Source organism: Narcine bancroftii, chromosome 1 (assembly GCF_036971445.1).
Source record: "Narcine bancroftii isolate sNarBan1 chromosome 1, sNarBan1.hap1, whole genome shotgun sequence".
Taxonomy (NCBI): Eukaryota; Metazoa; Chordata; class Chondrichthyes; order Torpediniformes; family Narcinidae; genus Narcine; species Narcine bancroftii.
The window spans coordinates 70,772,896-70,789,221 of record NC_091469.1 but is presented as its reverse complement, the minus strand read 5'-3'; the positions used below and the strand labels follow the sequence as shown (position 1 = coordinate 70,789,221).

At 39.3% G+C, this 16,326-nt stretch overlaps 1 protein-coding gene across 19 annotated transcripts in view; it reads right to left on the bottom strand.

The window, feature by feature from the left end:
- agtpbp1 (ATP/GTP binding carboxypeptidase 1) overlaps window positions 1-16,326 on the bottom strand; it is a 336,033-nt gene that overhangs the window by 87,041 nt on the left and 232,666 nt on the right. For 18 of the 19 annotated variants that reach the window (XR_011354831.1, XR_011354825.1, XR_011354830.1 and 15 more), the window contains 7 exons: window positions 14,959-15,743; window positions 13,986-14,069; window positions 13,801-13,887; window positions 11,783-11,931; window positions 8,258-8,345; window positions 3,607-3,751; window positions 2,638-2,791 (listed from right to left, as the gene is read on the bottom strand). Coding sequence is in view for 15 of the 19 variants with exons in the window: in XM_069929750.1 (XP_069785851.1) it covers window positions 2,638-2,791; window positions 3,607-3,751; window positions 8,258-8,345; window positions 11,783-11,931; window positions 13,801-13,887; window positions 13,986-14,069; window positions 14,959-15,743 (1,492 nt within the window). In the remaining 4 variants the exon portion in view is untranslated. The remainder of the gene's footprint in view (window positions 1-2,637; window positions 2,792-3,606; window positions 3,752-8,257; window positions 8,346-11,782; window positions 11,932-13,800; window positions 13,888-13,985; window positions 14,070-14,958; window positions 15,744-16,326) is intronic. The other variant, XM_069929787.1, reaches the window with a different exon arrangement.

Below are 16,326 nucleotides of genomic sequence, written 5' to 3'. Positions count from 1 at the left end.
TCATCTCGTTCGTCTTGTCCACATTGAGACTCAGGTTTTTACACTCACACCATTCCACGAGATTTTCCAACTCTTCTCTGTGATGCGACTCATCATTGTTGCTGATGAGGCCAACTACTGTTGTGTCATCTGCAAACTTGATGACACTGTTGGAGCTGGATCTGTTGATTCAGTCATGGGTCAGTAGCATGAACAGGAATGGACTTAGCGTGATAGTGTTCAACATTCTGCTACTGACCCAGTGAGATTGTGGTCTTTCTAATAGGAAGTCCGGGTTCCAACTGAAGGGAGGGGTGCTGAGTTGCAGCAAGGACAGCTTCTCCACCACCAGGTGGGCCAGGATGGAATGAAGCGACAATGCTATAGCATTGTCTGTGGAACAGTTTCTTTTATATGTGAATTGAAATGGATCCAGCATCTCTGGGAGGTGTGCTTTGATGAATTCCATCACCAGATGCTTGAAGCATTTCATAATGGTGGAGATTAGTGCCTGTCATTGTCACCGCCTTGGGTACTGGGATGATGGTGGCTGTCTTGAACCCTGCAGGGACAATGGACTGCTCCAGTGAGGTGTTGAAGACATCTGCGAAGACAACTGTCAATTGGTCTGTGCAGTCCTTCATTACTCAACCAGGTAGACTGTCTGGTCTTGCCGCCTTTTGTGGGTTCACCTTGAATAGAGTTCTCCCGACTTCGGCCGTTCATCGGGGGACATGATGCTTTTTTTGGCGTCATCCTGTTCTTCTCATCAAACCTTGCATAGAAGGTGTTCAGTCTGTCCGGAAGGGAGGTGTCATTGCCCTTAATTCGCAAGGTTCATAAAGGGCTAAAAGCAGTCTCTTATGATTAGATCTAATATTATAAAATTCCTACGCAAGATAAAAATCTAAGTCTTGGGGAAGTCGCAATGTTAAGGAGTTTAAGAAGATCCTAATCTGTAAATAGTGAAAAAAATGTTGATTAAATAATTTAAATTTGGCAGATAATTGTGCAAAAAGGGCAAGGTTCTGGTCTACATACAAGTCCAAAAAATATTGAATACCTAACCTAGACCATTGAGTATATCCAATGTCTTGAACTGAGGGTGAAAAAAAAGGAATTACGTAAAATTGGACTAATTGATAAAAATCTATGATAACCAAAATTGGTTTCTAAATTGGAACCAAATACGCAAAGTGTGTTTAACTTCTAAATTATCAATTAGTTCTGAGAGAAAAAAAGGAAAAAGTGCTCAAAGTATTGAGATAAGAGAGCGTCTTTTAATAGATTTAATCTCGAAGCCAATCCATCCTGAGGCACCTGAATATTCATTATGACGTATCCAAATAATGACATATCTAATGTCATTGCTTAATAATAAAGTCTCAGATCAGGTAATGCCAAGTCCCCATTTCTCTTAGCATTTTGGAGGATTTTATATATGTATTATTTAAGAACTACTTTGGTTTGCCAGCGGTCTGGCAGCTGGGGTTTGCAGGACAGATATGTGATCTGAATAACCAAGGTGGGGGTGAGGTGTAGCCTTCTACACACCAGGGATGTTGGTGTACACCTGATCCAGTATTAAAATGATATAGGAACAATGTTCCAAATTTGGATAAAAACTTTTTCTCAAACTTTTTTTTAAAGTTTTTCTTGAAAAAGCTTTCTAACTTACTTAACGCAATTACAACTTGCAGAATAGAATTTACAGAAGCTAAGTTGAAGTGATATGTCAATGGTTCAATACACCATACTAACAGTCCTTAATTGCATTTAGCCCCTTGAGAAAAGACAAGTGTAACTCCTTCTGAATATGAATTTAATCAAAACATCCTATTCCCTTGGTATTGACTACATGTTAGTGTGCAACAGTAAATAGGCGGAAGCCTTGTAAAATTAAGAAGGAGTTCACAAAACAAAAAAATATATATATATTTTTAGGGATCTGATTTAGACTTCAGTTTGAAACAATGAGTGGGAATATAGGGTTGGCCATGCTGTAATGGAAACTGGCTCTTTGCCCAATCTAGTAAGACAGTGCTTAGCATCAAACATTCATTTTCCCACTGATCCTACCTTAACCATCTAGTTCTCCCCATATTTACATCAACTGCTGCCACTGAATTCCATCACTCACTTAACCACCAGGAGAAAGTTACAAAGGCCAATTAACCTACCATCCCACATTTCTTTGGAGATTGTCCAAAGCTTATATTGTCAGCACCAGAGATAAGGGTTGAACCCCGGTCACTGAAGCCGTACCACCACTAGGCTACCTGAATGTACCAAGTTAGTTGATTTAAGACAGCAAGATCATAGATAGCATTGTTATAAATGGACTTAAATGAACAGATGTTGAAGGAGATAAACATTTGTCCTATTTCTCATTTATTGTTATTGTAATAACCATTCACAGAATTGCAAATGCGAATGAGGGATCAGAGCTGGAGTTGGCTGCACCAATTTATAAGCACAGAACCTGACACCAAATAATGAGGGCTAAAATTCTGCTGTTGAATGGAACTCCATACCAGTGAAGGGATGTTCCCAGAAACTTCAAATAAAAAGAAGTCAAAGAGATCAAATTCAAAATTCATTTACACTAAAAGCAAATGAGCTGTAAAGACAGCCCAGATAAATATATCAATTACTCACTAAACTTGTAAAGGTTCTCCCAGGACTTGGACTCTGGCATGGATGTAATCGTCAGTACAGGGCAGGGGTTACCTCCTAAAGTTTCACAGATTGAATCCCGTTGAAAATAAATCAGCTGAGGATCATGTAGTTCCTCCAGTTTTTGAATATGCATCTTTTATAAAAACAGAAATAAAGTTATTAGAATTATTTTATTTTTATAGTTTGTTTTTATTGTGTATTTTTAATTCTAATTGCTGATAATAAATAAGAGAACAATTGAACAATCCTTTGGCCACTGAGCCCCATGATGATCCATTACTGTTGTTTCCTAATCTATTGACTCTTTTAGGTTTCTCCCTCTCGGCTGGCTGGAGTGGGGGTGAGGTTGAAGTTCTTCTGCTTCTGCACAGGCCTGCTGCTCCTCCAGAGCCCATAATCCTCTTGGACTGGGTTGCCAAGCATATGCACTGCCATCTTGGGCACAGATCTCCCTGGGTTCTCTGATGTACAAAAAAATAGTGCTGGTCCATTCTGGCAGTTTAAACTTGTACAAGACTCCTGCTTTTCCTGGGTCTGCTCTAGTGGCCACACACTGCTAAGCCATCTTGATCTTATTGAATGGCAGAATAAGCCTGAGGCCAGAAGGCTGTCCTGTTGATTTTGTTTTTTCTAAATCCCAAATTCTGGAAATCTTAAAAGATCTTAGACAATAAACAAACTTCTTTCAAAATCTCCATGTGAAATAAAATGCTTAAAGTACTTTCAGATCTGCAAATCAGGATAAAACTGAAAATAAACTTCTAACATCCAGATAAATTTTGAAATAGGTCACAGCTTCTTAAAAGCACGTTATATTTTAAGGCCATTTGTGCTTAACCATCACACACATAAAATATGCCAAGTAACAGCAACATTATACATTTTCCAAAGAACAATTCATATGTTTCATAACAATAAATTCCGATAATTGCATTTTATGCATATTACCTGCAAAGTAGAGTAGGTATATGGATAGTGATAAGCAAAATAGCAGACGTCATCCTTGTGACTAAAAGTCATCGTGAATGTCAGAGTATAATAAGATTTGCCTTTCAAACCCCCAGCTGCAATTGAACTTCTGGAAAAATGATTTCTAAAAGAAAAGGAATACCCATGTTAAAGAGTTTAATTAACTGGTCTTTTAGAGGGGTTGATTGCAGGCAGACAGCTAGGTTATTGACATCATTATTTACCATGGAAAAGGATCAGCTAATTAATTCAGTCTTTTGTTGAAATCTAATTTGCATGAGAAACTTTAATTTCCTGGTTAACATCTTGTATAAAATGAACAACTTTGCTTTGGGTTCAAACAAAGTTCTATCTGCTTGTGATAGTGATTCTATCACCAATGTGTATATGTACAGATTGTAGTGTAGGATGACTGTGATTGGCTGAGAGCGTAGCCACACCTACTGGCAGGTCTTAAGGGATTGCTCCTAGCCAGACCAGGTCATTTTGGACTGGTCGACCTACTTGTGATATGCTCCAGTCTTTTAGTTAATAAAAGCCTTGGTTTGGATCAACAAGTCTTTGGTTCTTTTGACACGCATTACAATTTTATTACCTAAAATAAATTTTGAAGGGATGGAGTGTATGCTACAGCTGGAACGCCTCGACATCGACCCACAGTCGGCTACAGCCTCGAATGACTTTAAGCACTGGGTGAGATGCTTCGAAACATACTTACAGCTCTCTGATCCTGCCGTGATAGAGGACAGCTGTCGACTACTAATATTGATGACTATGGTGTCCCCGAGAGTCTACCAGAGTGTCCAGGACGCGATCACTTAAGCTGCAGCCATGAAAGTGCTGGAAGGGCTCTACGAGCGACCAGTGAACAAGGTCTATGCTCAGTACAAACTTGCTACAAGGAGGCAACAGCCTGGTGAGTCCTGTAAAGTTTATAATCAGGCACTAAGGGCAATGGGCAGGGACTGTGCCTGCACAGACAGAACTGCTGCGGAGACCACAGACAATCTCATTCGGGATGCCTATGTGGCCGGGGTTCAATCGAATGAGATGAGGTAGCTCCTGCTAGAGCACGGGAGAGAAAACCTAGAGGACGTGATCCGGATCGCAGAGACAATGAAGGCTACGGTCTTAAATATGGACATGTACTCTCGGGACTGGACCCCACATTCTGATGTGAGTAGGATGCTCTCCCTCTACCCTACTACTTGCGCTACGCTGCCCGATGCAACCCCAAAGTGTTATTTCTGCGGGAAGAACAAGTACAGCAGGTTCCAGTGCCCGACGAGAAAAGCCAGGTGCCAGAAGTGCCTTAAAAACGGCCACTTTGCTGCAGTCTGTCGCTCCAAAATGGCCGCCGTCAAACACAGTGCCTCGTGTGAAGCCAAATCGCCACTCCTACTGGCAGGTCTTAAAGGATTGCTCCTAGCCAGACCAGGTCATTCTGGACTGGTCGACCTACTTGTGATATGCTCCAGTCTTTTAGTTAATAAAAGCCTTGATTTGGATCAACAAGTCTTTGGTTCTTTCAATACGCATTACACTGCTTTGTGAAGCTTCAGAAAAGTTCTCCTTTCCTGAAAGTTTTGAGAATGAATTTGTAATGATTTTATAAATTAGTTAAGGAATTGAGAAATGACAAAATAATATAGAAAAATATATTATTCGAGCACAGTACAGGCCACTTCGACCCACAATGTTTTGGTGGCCAATATAAACCTACTCAACAAACTATCCTTCCTCATCTCACACCCACAGCTCTCTATTTTTCTTGCATCCATGTGCCTGCCTAAGAGTCTTTTAAATGTCCCTATTGTACCAGCCTCCACCACCACCCCAGCAATGTATTCCAGGTAAATACATTACACTTCTCTGTGTAAGAAAAAAGTACCCCTGACGTCTCCCCCAAAACTTCCCTCCCCTCACTTTGTACAGATGTCCTCTGGTGTTTGAAAATTTGGCCATTGTTCCAACACAAGGCTTAAAGTCCAACAGTTCATGGCTCTTCAAGAGTACATTCAAGTGCATTTTAAACATGATGATGATTTCTTCTTTGTCCAAATCAATGGGTGGGAAATATAGCTTCCCCATCAAGTCTGGAGTTAGGCAAAGCTGCCCACTGTCTCCAGTTTTTTTTGCTGCATAGAGGCCTTGGCTGAATCCATCAGGAAAGATGAGGGTACAAGAGGAGTGATGTTGCCAAACAGCGGAGCCATTCAGGTCAAGGATTCCCTATTTGTGGACAACATCACCATCTTCTGTTCGGATACACCAGCAGTCTGGAGACTGACAAGCATATGCAGGCATTTTGAGTCTGCAGCAGGCACCAAGGTAAACCAGAAAAAGAGTGAAGCAATGCTCCTCTTCGGTAACTGGCCCAACCGATCCAACATCCCCTTCACAGTCAGATTTGACTACCTGAAGGTGCTAGGGATCTGGTTTGGAGGGGCTAAGGTGTGCAACAAGAATTAGTCAGAGCATATTGCAAAGGTCCACCAAAAAATGGGGTCTGTGGGTGTGGCACTCCCTCTCGACAATGGGGAAGAACCTGGTCAACAGGTGCGAGGTGCTCTCAGTATTGCTGTACGTGGAACAGGTGTGGCCCATCCACCTCCACTGTGGTAGTTACTAAAGCAGTTTTCCGATTCCAAAATGGATAGGGTCCAAAGAAGTGCCATGTACAAATAGCTAATGGGGGCAAGGACGTACCCAACATGACTCTCATCCTGATGACCACCTTCGTGTGTTGCTGCATCAGGCTTGAAACCAAGTATAAGTGCACCCAGTACCACTCTGTGCTAAGGTTCTACCTGTCCCAGGTGTTGCGAAGGACAGGCCTGGCCCCGGTGCCATAGAATGTCCCAGTTAGCCAGACTTTACCACACAACCCATCCTTCCAGGAAAATTTTTTTTCCAGAAAAACACCTTCAACCACAAGGCCATCAGGCAACGGTCAGCACAGAACGTCCTGCAGAAACTGAGATGAGGAATCGATAGATCTGGTGGGATGGTTCCCTGAGCAGACCATCCAGGTCATCTGGTGAAACAGAGCACACAAACAGGCACCAGAACTTGACCTGGCTGGCAGTAAGAGGAGCTCTCCCATTGAGATCTTTCTTGTACAACTGGAACATCACCCTCCAGGCACTTTGTCCTTGGACAGAATACAGCAGCATTGGAGTGGAGACTGTCACCCACCTCTTTGCTGAATACAGATTTGCAAAAAGGGTGTAGAGAAGGATGCAGGGGGCTTTGTCACAGTTCATCCCCAGTGGCAGCTGTTCCCACAGAAACACTCCGAGTCCGACATCCAGAACTGCTGGAAGACCATCAACTTAGTGAAAGATGCTCTTTGGTCTACCTGAAATCTGTTGGTCTTTCAGCATACTGAGGTGTCAGTCCGGGAATGCTGCCCACTGGCTCATTCCAGGTTACGGGAGTATGTGGCGAGAGACACACTGAGGCTTCGTGCAGCCAATGGAAGGGCATTATGGGGAAGGACCACAGTCTAGAATCTTCCCATTACAGGGCTCTGAGGGAGTGAGACTAAGGGGAATCCCTCAACCAACAGATATGGGGGGGGGGGGAAGAAATGACATGGTGCCTCAGTGGTAGTAACAGGATAAAGAGACAAATGAAACAATGTAACAATGTGCATTGACATGGATGTATAGATAAGGCTGACATTATGAGTGTAAAAGGACAAACTCTTTCCTTGTTTGTAAATATTTTGTTCTTAAAAGGTTTGCCTAATAACAATATATGGAAATGACAAGGTGCCACAGTGGTGGTAATGGTGTATTGTACATAGATAAGAATGTCTCGTTATGACTGACACTATAAATGTAAAAAGTCTTGAACGGATTTCTTGTTTTGTAAATAGTTTATTGTGAATAAAGTATATTTTTTGGAGGAAAGAGAGCAGCTTGGAGGTGAGTATTTAAGACGGATTCTGCAGCCGACAGAAATTTCCTGTGGGTTGTTGGCTCCATCTTAAAGAAAATCCACAGAATCTATTATATCCTCATGCAAGGGTTAAAGGGAGGTTGTATCTTAAGAAAGCAGCCTCTCGCCTCAAGGACTCTCACCACCCAGGCCATGCCCTCTTCACACTGCTACTATCACGAAGGAGGAACAGGAACCTGAAGATGAGCACCCAATGGAATTAAAACAGCATTTTCCCCTCTGCCATCAGATTTCTGAATAGACAATAAACCATAGACATTACCTCGCCTTCTCTTCTTTTTGCACTCATTTATTTTTTAAAGTAATTTATAGCAATATTTGCCCTTGTATTGCTGCCGCAAAATAATGAATTTTGTGACATGTCATATATCAATAAATTCTGATTTTGTACCTTAATAAGTCATTGAAAGAAGCATATGAATGTCAAAGACTTGTCAATGAGTATGGCAGTATCTTTAAAATAGATCTATGGTCTCCATCAAAATAACAAACAACTGGTAAAATAACCATTTCATGCTTGCGAGCAAGGCAAAATTAAAGAATGGAAAATTGCATCTCCTTTAAAAGCCAAGACAACAAATCTCATTTTTAATACACAATGAACTGAAAAAAAGGAAAAAAAATTGTTCAATAAAAAATATTCTTGTTCCTATACAGAGCTTACTTGTAATAACAGATGTCTGTTCCAGTTCGAACCCATTGTGGCCTTCCAAGCATGGCTTCTTGGACAGAATACATTAAGGGGTGCATACCTTTCAAAAGAAATTGCAAGTGTATATGATTCCAGTGATGAATATGAGTGAAAGTTCTGAAGTGAAGTACGAATTGCATTGCTCCTTAGTGCATTTTGAGCTTTAACAACTAGATTTTTTTCCATAGTTTCTATTCTACTGATTTTGCCATGACAATCAGAATAAAGCACGAGGGGAAACATGTTCAGGACCGTTCCCTTCAACTGTATGTGTCTAGCCCAGGAAGAAAGAGGATGGATCTGGTTCTAAGTAATGAAAAGATTAATTGAATGGAATGTTGACAAGGATTGGATTGGTAATAGAGATGGGTAAGTAGCAACCAAATAAATAACTCTAATAATAAATGTGGTTGAACTGGGAACAAAGACAGGCAGATAAAATGGAATGGGAAGAAAGAGAGGGAGGCAGGAGGAAGGGAGTGGAAGGAGGTGGATGAAGGAAGGGGAGGAAAGGAGGTGGTAGGGAAAGTGGGGGGAGGAAAGAAGAGGGAGTGTGGAGAGTGGAAAGGAGGAGGGGGAAAGAAAAGGGAGAAGGATGGGAGCAGAAGGGAGGCAGGGGAAGGAGGACTGGGAAGGGGGGGAGGAGGGAGAAAGGAAGGGGGAAGGAGGGATGAAAAGGAAGGGAATGAAGGGGACCGGAAGGAGGGGAGGGAAGGAAGGGGGAGAAGAAGGGGCAAAGAAGAATGATAGTACAGACCTATCACCAATGTATATAGTTACAGTATCTAGAGTGTAATGACTGTGCTTACAGCGATTGGCTGAGAGCTTAGCCACGCCTTAAAGGGTTGTGTCCCTAGCCAGGTCGGATCATTCCAGATTGGTCGGCCACCTGTGAAGAGCTCCTGTCTTTTGCTAATAAAAGCCTTGGTTTGGATCAACAAGTCTTTGGTTCTTTCGACGAGCTCTACAGAGGGCAAGGAGGGGAACTGATAGAACAAATAAAGGTAAACTGGTGGATTTTTTTAAAATTTGGATTTCCATGATGCATTTGATAAAAGTCCCTCATAAAATGTCATATGCAAAATTAAAGTTTGGGATTGGGAATATTATGGATTAAAATGATTGGCAGGCAGGTAACAAAATAGGAATAAATGTGCTGTTTTCATGTTGGCAAGTCACTTTGGATGCAGTCACTGTAAAAGCATTATTGTTGTGAATTACAGATCTCCAAACCAAATTGGGTTGAAGCCAGCAAACATCCCTCATCAACAAGTACAATGAATTTTGAAAACTGATTAAACAGTAAAGTTGAACTTGCTCTGGCAAAATATCCTTTGACCTTCCTCAATGGTAAATCATTCTTCACTGGTAGATACTATGGATCATTAATACACTTCCATTTCACCACGCATTTTTTAAACCATCTGCTATCCTTAATCTAACAGATGGTTTCATATTGCCCAGCACAATGGAAGTTTAGTATATTCTAAGTATTCATGTTTTGTAATCATTATTGTTCATAGAGCAGATAATCTTAGGGTGAGCACAAAATTATTCAACTTAAGGTTGGAGATTCTACTCCAGAACTAGAATGTAATGGTCTTTTGATTATAGATGAAATGATAACATCATACTTTGTAATATAAATGATCTAGTATCAGTGGGTAAAATAAATTAGAGTACCACAGAATTTTTTTTTTCTTTTCCTGTGTGTGCTGCCAGCCCAATATGATGGGGTTGCACAATCCTGGAGTTATTTTTCATGAATGAAGTACGATAAGTGGAGGGATACAAAAGATAAAGTAGTACTTGATCAGTGGAGCGATACAAGAGATAAAGTAGTACTTGATCAGTGGAGAGATACAAGAGATAAAGTAGTACTTGATTAGTGGAGGGATACAAGAGATAAAGTAGTACTTGATCATTACAATTTTTCGTTTAGATTTAACATTGGAAAAGCATTGTTGGCTCTAAATTGAGATAAGGCCAATTTTATTAGAATAGTAATTTAACAAAGGTAGACTGAACGTAACTTTAACTCCGAGTGAGTAATGGGAGAAAATTAAAAATTTGTTTCAAGGGGGGTCAGGGTAAACATATTCTCACAAAGTAAAAGGGTAGGTCTTCGAGATCAAGAAGGTAAGGGAAGGCATATATAAAAAAAATCAAGCTCATGTGGTACGCCAAGAGGTTAGTATAGCAGAAAGCTGAGAGGAATTTCGAAAGGTACAGAAGTGAAATTAAAATTATTCTATCTCACAGTGACCTGACAGATTCACAGGCTTTCACCACCACGTGCAACCAATCAAATATTTGATTTCTAATGTTTTCAGATTCTTATAACAGATCATCAGCCTGAAATATTACTGTATATTCTCGAGTTTTTTGGACCAATTTTTCGGGTCAACTTTTCATGGGTTATACTTGGTAAGCACCTGTGTCATTCAAGGTGTTGGGAGCTCGGATGGCCGGGGCCGGGTGGTAAATGCATGTTCGGGGTGTCAGGAGCTTAGATGGGCAGGCAGCTGGGGCCTAAGAGAGAGTCTGTGGTTGGGGCATCAGAAGTTCTGGTAGACGGAGGCTGGGGCAAGGGTCCACGGTCGGGGTGTTGGGAGCTTAGATGGACAGGTGGCCTGGTCGACGATCTGCGGTCAGGGCATTGGGAGTTCAGATGGTCGAGGTGAAGGTTCACGGTTGGAGCTCGGACGGCCGGGCAGTTGGAGTGAAAAATAGGGGTATCGACTTTTACACAGGTCATTCAGAAAACGTGCAATTTTTGGGCCAAAAAAAGGGGGAGTCGACTATTAAAAGGGATCGACTATTACACGAGTATATACAGTAATTTCAAGGAGATGCTGCCCAACCTGCTCAGTTTTCCCAGCATTTTGTTTAATGTTACAATTCCCTTCTTTACTTTTGTCCTTCCATCCCCAGCTCCTGCTCTGTGATCTCCTCCAACGCTCTAACCTGTTATGTGTTACTGAATATCTGCAATTGTAAAATGCTACAATGAGTCTGACATTTCCTTTCCAGATCATTCACTCTCAAAGAATTTGATTAAAACCCACCTTTTGTTATCTATATCACTTTGTCTACTTAGTTTGACTTTGTATGATAATGTTCCTACATTATATGCTATATGAATACAAGTCTGTTCTTTCTATTAATTTCTTCACTCCCCACTATTTTGCGAATTGATCATGAAAAGCCAAAATCTGCTATTCTATTTCATATTAAAAATGAGTAAGCCTAAAATATGAATTGAAAAAAATCAGTCCAAAATAAGAAGCATAGCAGTGATTAAGAGATTACTTGTTCATGTTTCATCATGTAATAAATAAAGGGTCATAATTTGTGTCACCCATTTGTGTCACAGGCGGCTTGAGAAAAAGAGTATTTTTCAAATTTGCCATATCTGTGCTTTGCCTTAGTGGGTACATTATTAATTAGAAAAATTATAAGCTATCAGTAGTTTAAAAGACAAATGTAATACCTTACCATAGTTAAATTGACTATTAGACTTTTCACAGTTGATAATATTGAATCGATAAGGAATAGCATTCCGCATTCCACTCACTTCAAAGTAAAACCATTGGTGATGATGGTTGCTGTTGATATCAGAATTAAGGATCAGATCATATTCAAACCTAGAAATAGACAAAACAATTGTACAAGTTTGCAGAATAAGATTCAGGAAATGAAAGAACTTGGGGGAGAACGGCTAGGTGTGTGAAATGGCCTCAAAGCTTCTCAATTTCCTTTTACAAAGTGCATTTGATCATTTTCTTTGTATTTTGTTCCACATTTCCTTATGACAAAGGCGGCCTTTCAGCTTAAGAAGTCAATACTGGCTCATGAAGCCATCCTGACAAAAACTACTTCTCCCTATGAGAAACACTCTGAAATTACCATTGGTCCAGAACAATAGAAAGTTAATAAGAGGTTGGTCTAGACAGCATTTCCACCTAGTTTTACTGATACTATATTTATCATAAGGCATGCATGTGAAAAGCTGTTTAAACAGGATTTCTACATAACATTCATCCTGATCCCAAAAAATAACCTGGGTTTTATCATGGACTTCCCATCCTTTAAGGTACAATGGCTGGTTCAGCTCTCCACAGGAAATGATAGAAATTTTGACTTCTCAATCAGCAAACTAGATTGGCGCTGGCCCTCAAAAGAAACATCATGGAAAATACATCAGGCATGTAACATAAGTGGTCTATCCATCACTAGGCTCATGTCAATCCAAAGAGAAAACCATCCTTATTGTATTCTATCATGAAGCATGCACTGTTAAAAGGACTTGTGGCTTGATTGTCACATCTATGCCCAGTTTAATTAGAAAATATGCTTCTAAATGTATATTACTAACAATCATTTTCAAATATCTTGAGCCATGAATATCACTGTCTAATAATAAATGTCTCTTTTTACATACTCAGAAGAGAATTCATTACACAAAGGACTGGAGAAACTCAGTAGGTCATGAACATGTGTAGAAATTTCAAAGGAGAAACAAATTAATTCTGAATGCTTTATTACCCAAAATATTTACTCATATGTCCTTATTTCAAATATTATGGTTCACCCCACCACGGAGAATCAATGTTGCAGAGAGATCAATGAAAATTTGGCACTGCAGCAATCAGAGAGAAGGGATATGTGGGAGAAATAAGCACAAGGTCATACATCAGCTGCAAATTATTTTGCTCATCACCACCTCACAATTTCTCCCACTTACCCATTCCACTTCATACCCTCACTCATCCCCAAGTCTCATTTTAGAATGTGCTTTTACATCTTTGGGATTCCCAGTGCTAACTCATATCTCACTGCAGAGATGCTCACACTAAGTGAAGCAACAGGATTATGTTTACAAAGAATAAGCAAACAATAATTTCATTTTAAAAATTGATTAAAATTGGACACAAAAACTAGAAAATCAGTTTGATCCATCTCTTATTTTGATTTTGTGACAGCCCAGTCAAAGTGTGTACTAAATATGAATCAAAGGAAATGAGAAATGGGGAAGTCAGTCATGATATTATAAAAGTATAATACAGGGCTTTTGATAAACTTTACCAAAAGATATCAAATAAACTTCAAAACTGTGGAATTTCAAAGGAAATCTTATCTTGAGGGATTGGCTAAAACACCAACTAAATTAATTAAGGCAATTTACATAGTTTTCTATGTTATCTAACAAGAAAAAACATTTGTAACAATTTATTGTTGGCATAAATGGAGAGTACTTAAGGAGGACCGAGTGGGTGATGGTAACAGAGATGGATAAGTGGAGTGGCTTGATGATAGTCCTGTTAACATCAATAACTGTAAGTAAGATAATCATCTCTGAGAGCAACTACCAATCCAAACTAAGATCTGCAATTCTCTATTCTGGAATAATTATTTAAAATTAGTTGATAAATCCAATGATTCAGTAATAAGGAATGCCCTAATTCAAGTGGCTGAATTTGATTTTGTCCTCTCCCAATAAAACTCAACCTTACTTTCTGATTTGAATTGCTTTTCGAAGATTTCCAGATTCAAATTGCGAATTGAACCTCAGAGTTTCCCCATCTTCAGGTATTGGATAGCTAAGTGAGAAAGGTGGATAAAAGAGCATTCACTTAGTAACAAGTTACATGAACATTAACCAACAAAGCTCAAAACTGGTAACATTTATTGAACTCACCTGAGAAAATCAAGATCATAAACAGTTTTGTCAATAATGTCATTTGCATGAATTAGTCTCTCAATATCTTGGAATATTTTTGTTCTGTGGTAGAAAAAATAATGCATATAAAGGGATTTTATATATATGTGTGTATGGATATAATGGAGGTTTAAGAAAATATTGTTTAACTTCTTATTCACAGTTTAAAATAGGAAATTCAGGAAAGTAAACTATTGAAACAACATCAACTAAACATTTTCAAAAACAACTAATTAATCTAATTTAATGATTTGGTTTGAAATTCAAATGGCCTTACCAATTAATAGATGACATTTCTTTATCATATAGTGTATTATGAACTGCTTTCTTTTTCATTAAATAAAACATAATGAATTACAAATTTCTTTATGGCTCCTTGCTACAACCTCATCCCATATGGATGCTGATTTCTTTTCTTTTGCTCATACCTTTCCATTTATCTTCTGATGAAGACGAATAACAGTGAAATAATAGTTGAAAATAACTATTCTCCACTCTATCTTTGGGAAGTGTTAAAGAAAAATTTGTTCTTACACCTCTGTGCATTGCAGCCAACAAGAATTCTAAAGTATAAAAATGTGATTGCCCTCCTAGGAGCTATAAACTGTAACTTGGTTTACTTACTTCATTTTATCATCTATATTATAAAATATGAATTTAAACCATACAAAATCTATTAAGGTGGTACAAATTTAATTTCAAAATATGTTCTATTCTTTCACTACCAAAATATAAACCGTTTATCTCCTCCAGAATCCAGCAAGATTTAATTTTACATGTAACATATTATTTTCTTTCAATATTCCTTTTTTCTTACAGCATAAAGAATTATAATTCCAACTTTTGCACAGTGATTGTCAGCTTTATCATTTTTTTCCTCAGTTCTAGCAATGCCTTCTTTCAAAGATGGTTCTCAACGTAATGCTCTGAGATAGCAATCACTGTTGCTCACCTTTGTACACCGTAGGGTCTTTCTATGAGAGGTTCCTTGAATGCAGGTGGAATATGGCCAAAATAATCAGGATAAGCCACTTCACTGTATTCGGGAACAGATTTAGTCTTTTTAACAATTTCAACATAAAGGTCAGGGTCATGAAGTGGTTGCAAGACCCCTGGCTCCGGAAAATCTGAAAATCCTGGTTCTTCAGAACTTAAAGAGGATTCATCCTCAGCATCAGTGTCAATTCCAGTACAGCATAATTGACCTAGCTGGGTACCAACCTGTTGCCAAGATGGAGGCTGACCAAATGATGAAACAAATAAAGACTTTCCACAGCCAGAGATTTGCTGACAAGTTTTGCTGCAAGTTTCTCCCAGTGTCAAAAATCTGGGCTTATTATCAACTCCACTATCATAGCCAGGTTTCCAATATTTAACATCTTCAGAAGCATTATTACAGTGCAGAGTCATATTGTCCAAGCCCTTTGTAATCTCATTGTTCAGGCACTGTGTAGGTGTATGTCCATTTTGTTTAGAATACTGATGATTAACATTACTTTTGTTCTTCTCTGTATTCTGCAGATCCATGTGTCTTGCTGGTTTATGGTCCTGTCCAACTCCTTGATAAACATTAGGAAGAATCTGTTGGCTTTGTGGAACATTATTATCTTTAAAACTTGCTGTAATTGTTTTACTTTTTGAAGATGGCTCTTCTGCTGTGGGGACAATAATGGGTCCTGTCCGCTTAACATCAGATCTTGATGAACTGGTGTTGGTTTTTTCAGTGAAATCAAATGCCTAGAACAAGGAAAGTGTAAAATAAACTAAGGATCAACTTTGAAGCAACCAAATTGGAGAATCATTTCTATATTAATCTGCAGACATGAAGCTGGATCTATAATTGAGCATAGCCTCACTTAAATCTATTTTCAAATACAAGTTAACAGTAGTACACCATGATTTCTAATCCTTTTTTTACTGCTTACAGAAATAAAAAGGTCAGCCTCAGTTGGATGAGACGACTTGGGCCACTTTCTCAATAACTGTTTTGTCTTCGAGAGATGAACAATTCAAACCTACCAGTCCTTGCGATATTCTCTTGAACCTTTACTGTAATCTTTCCAGCTTAATGATATCTCTCCGCAAGCTTAGTGACCAAATCTGTGCATAATCCTCTCTGTGTGATCTCATCGACCATCCTGCACAGCTGTTTCATGACAATCGTGCTACTATACTCGATGACTGATGAAGGAAAGCACACCAAATGCCTTCTTCTTGTGTCGCCACTTTCCTGGACCTATGTACCTGTACCATCAAGTCACTTCATTCTATAACTCTCCCCAAGGCCCTACCATGCAAGTGTTGCTCTGGTTTGATCTAT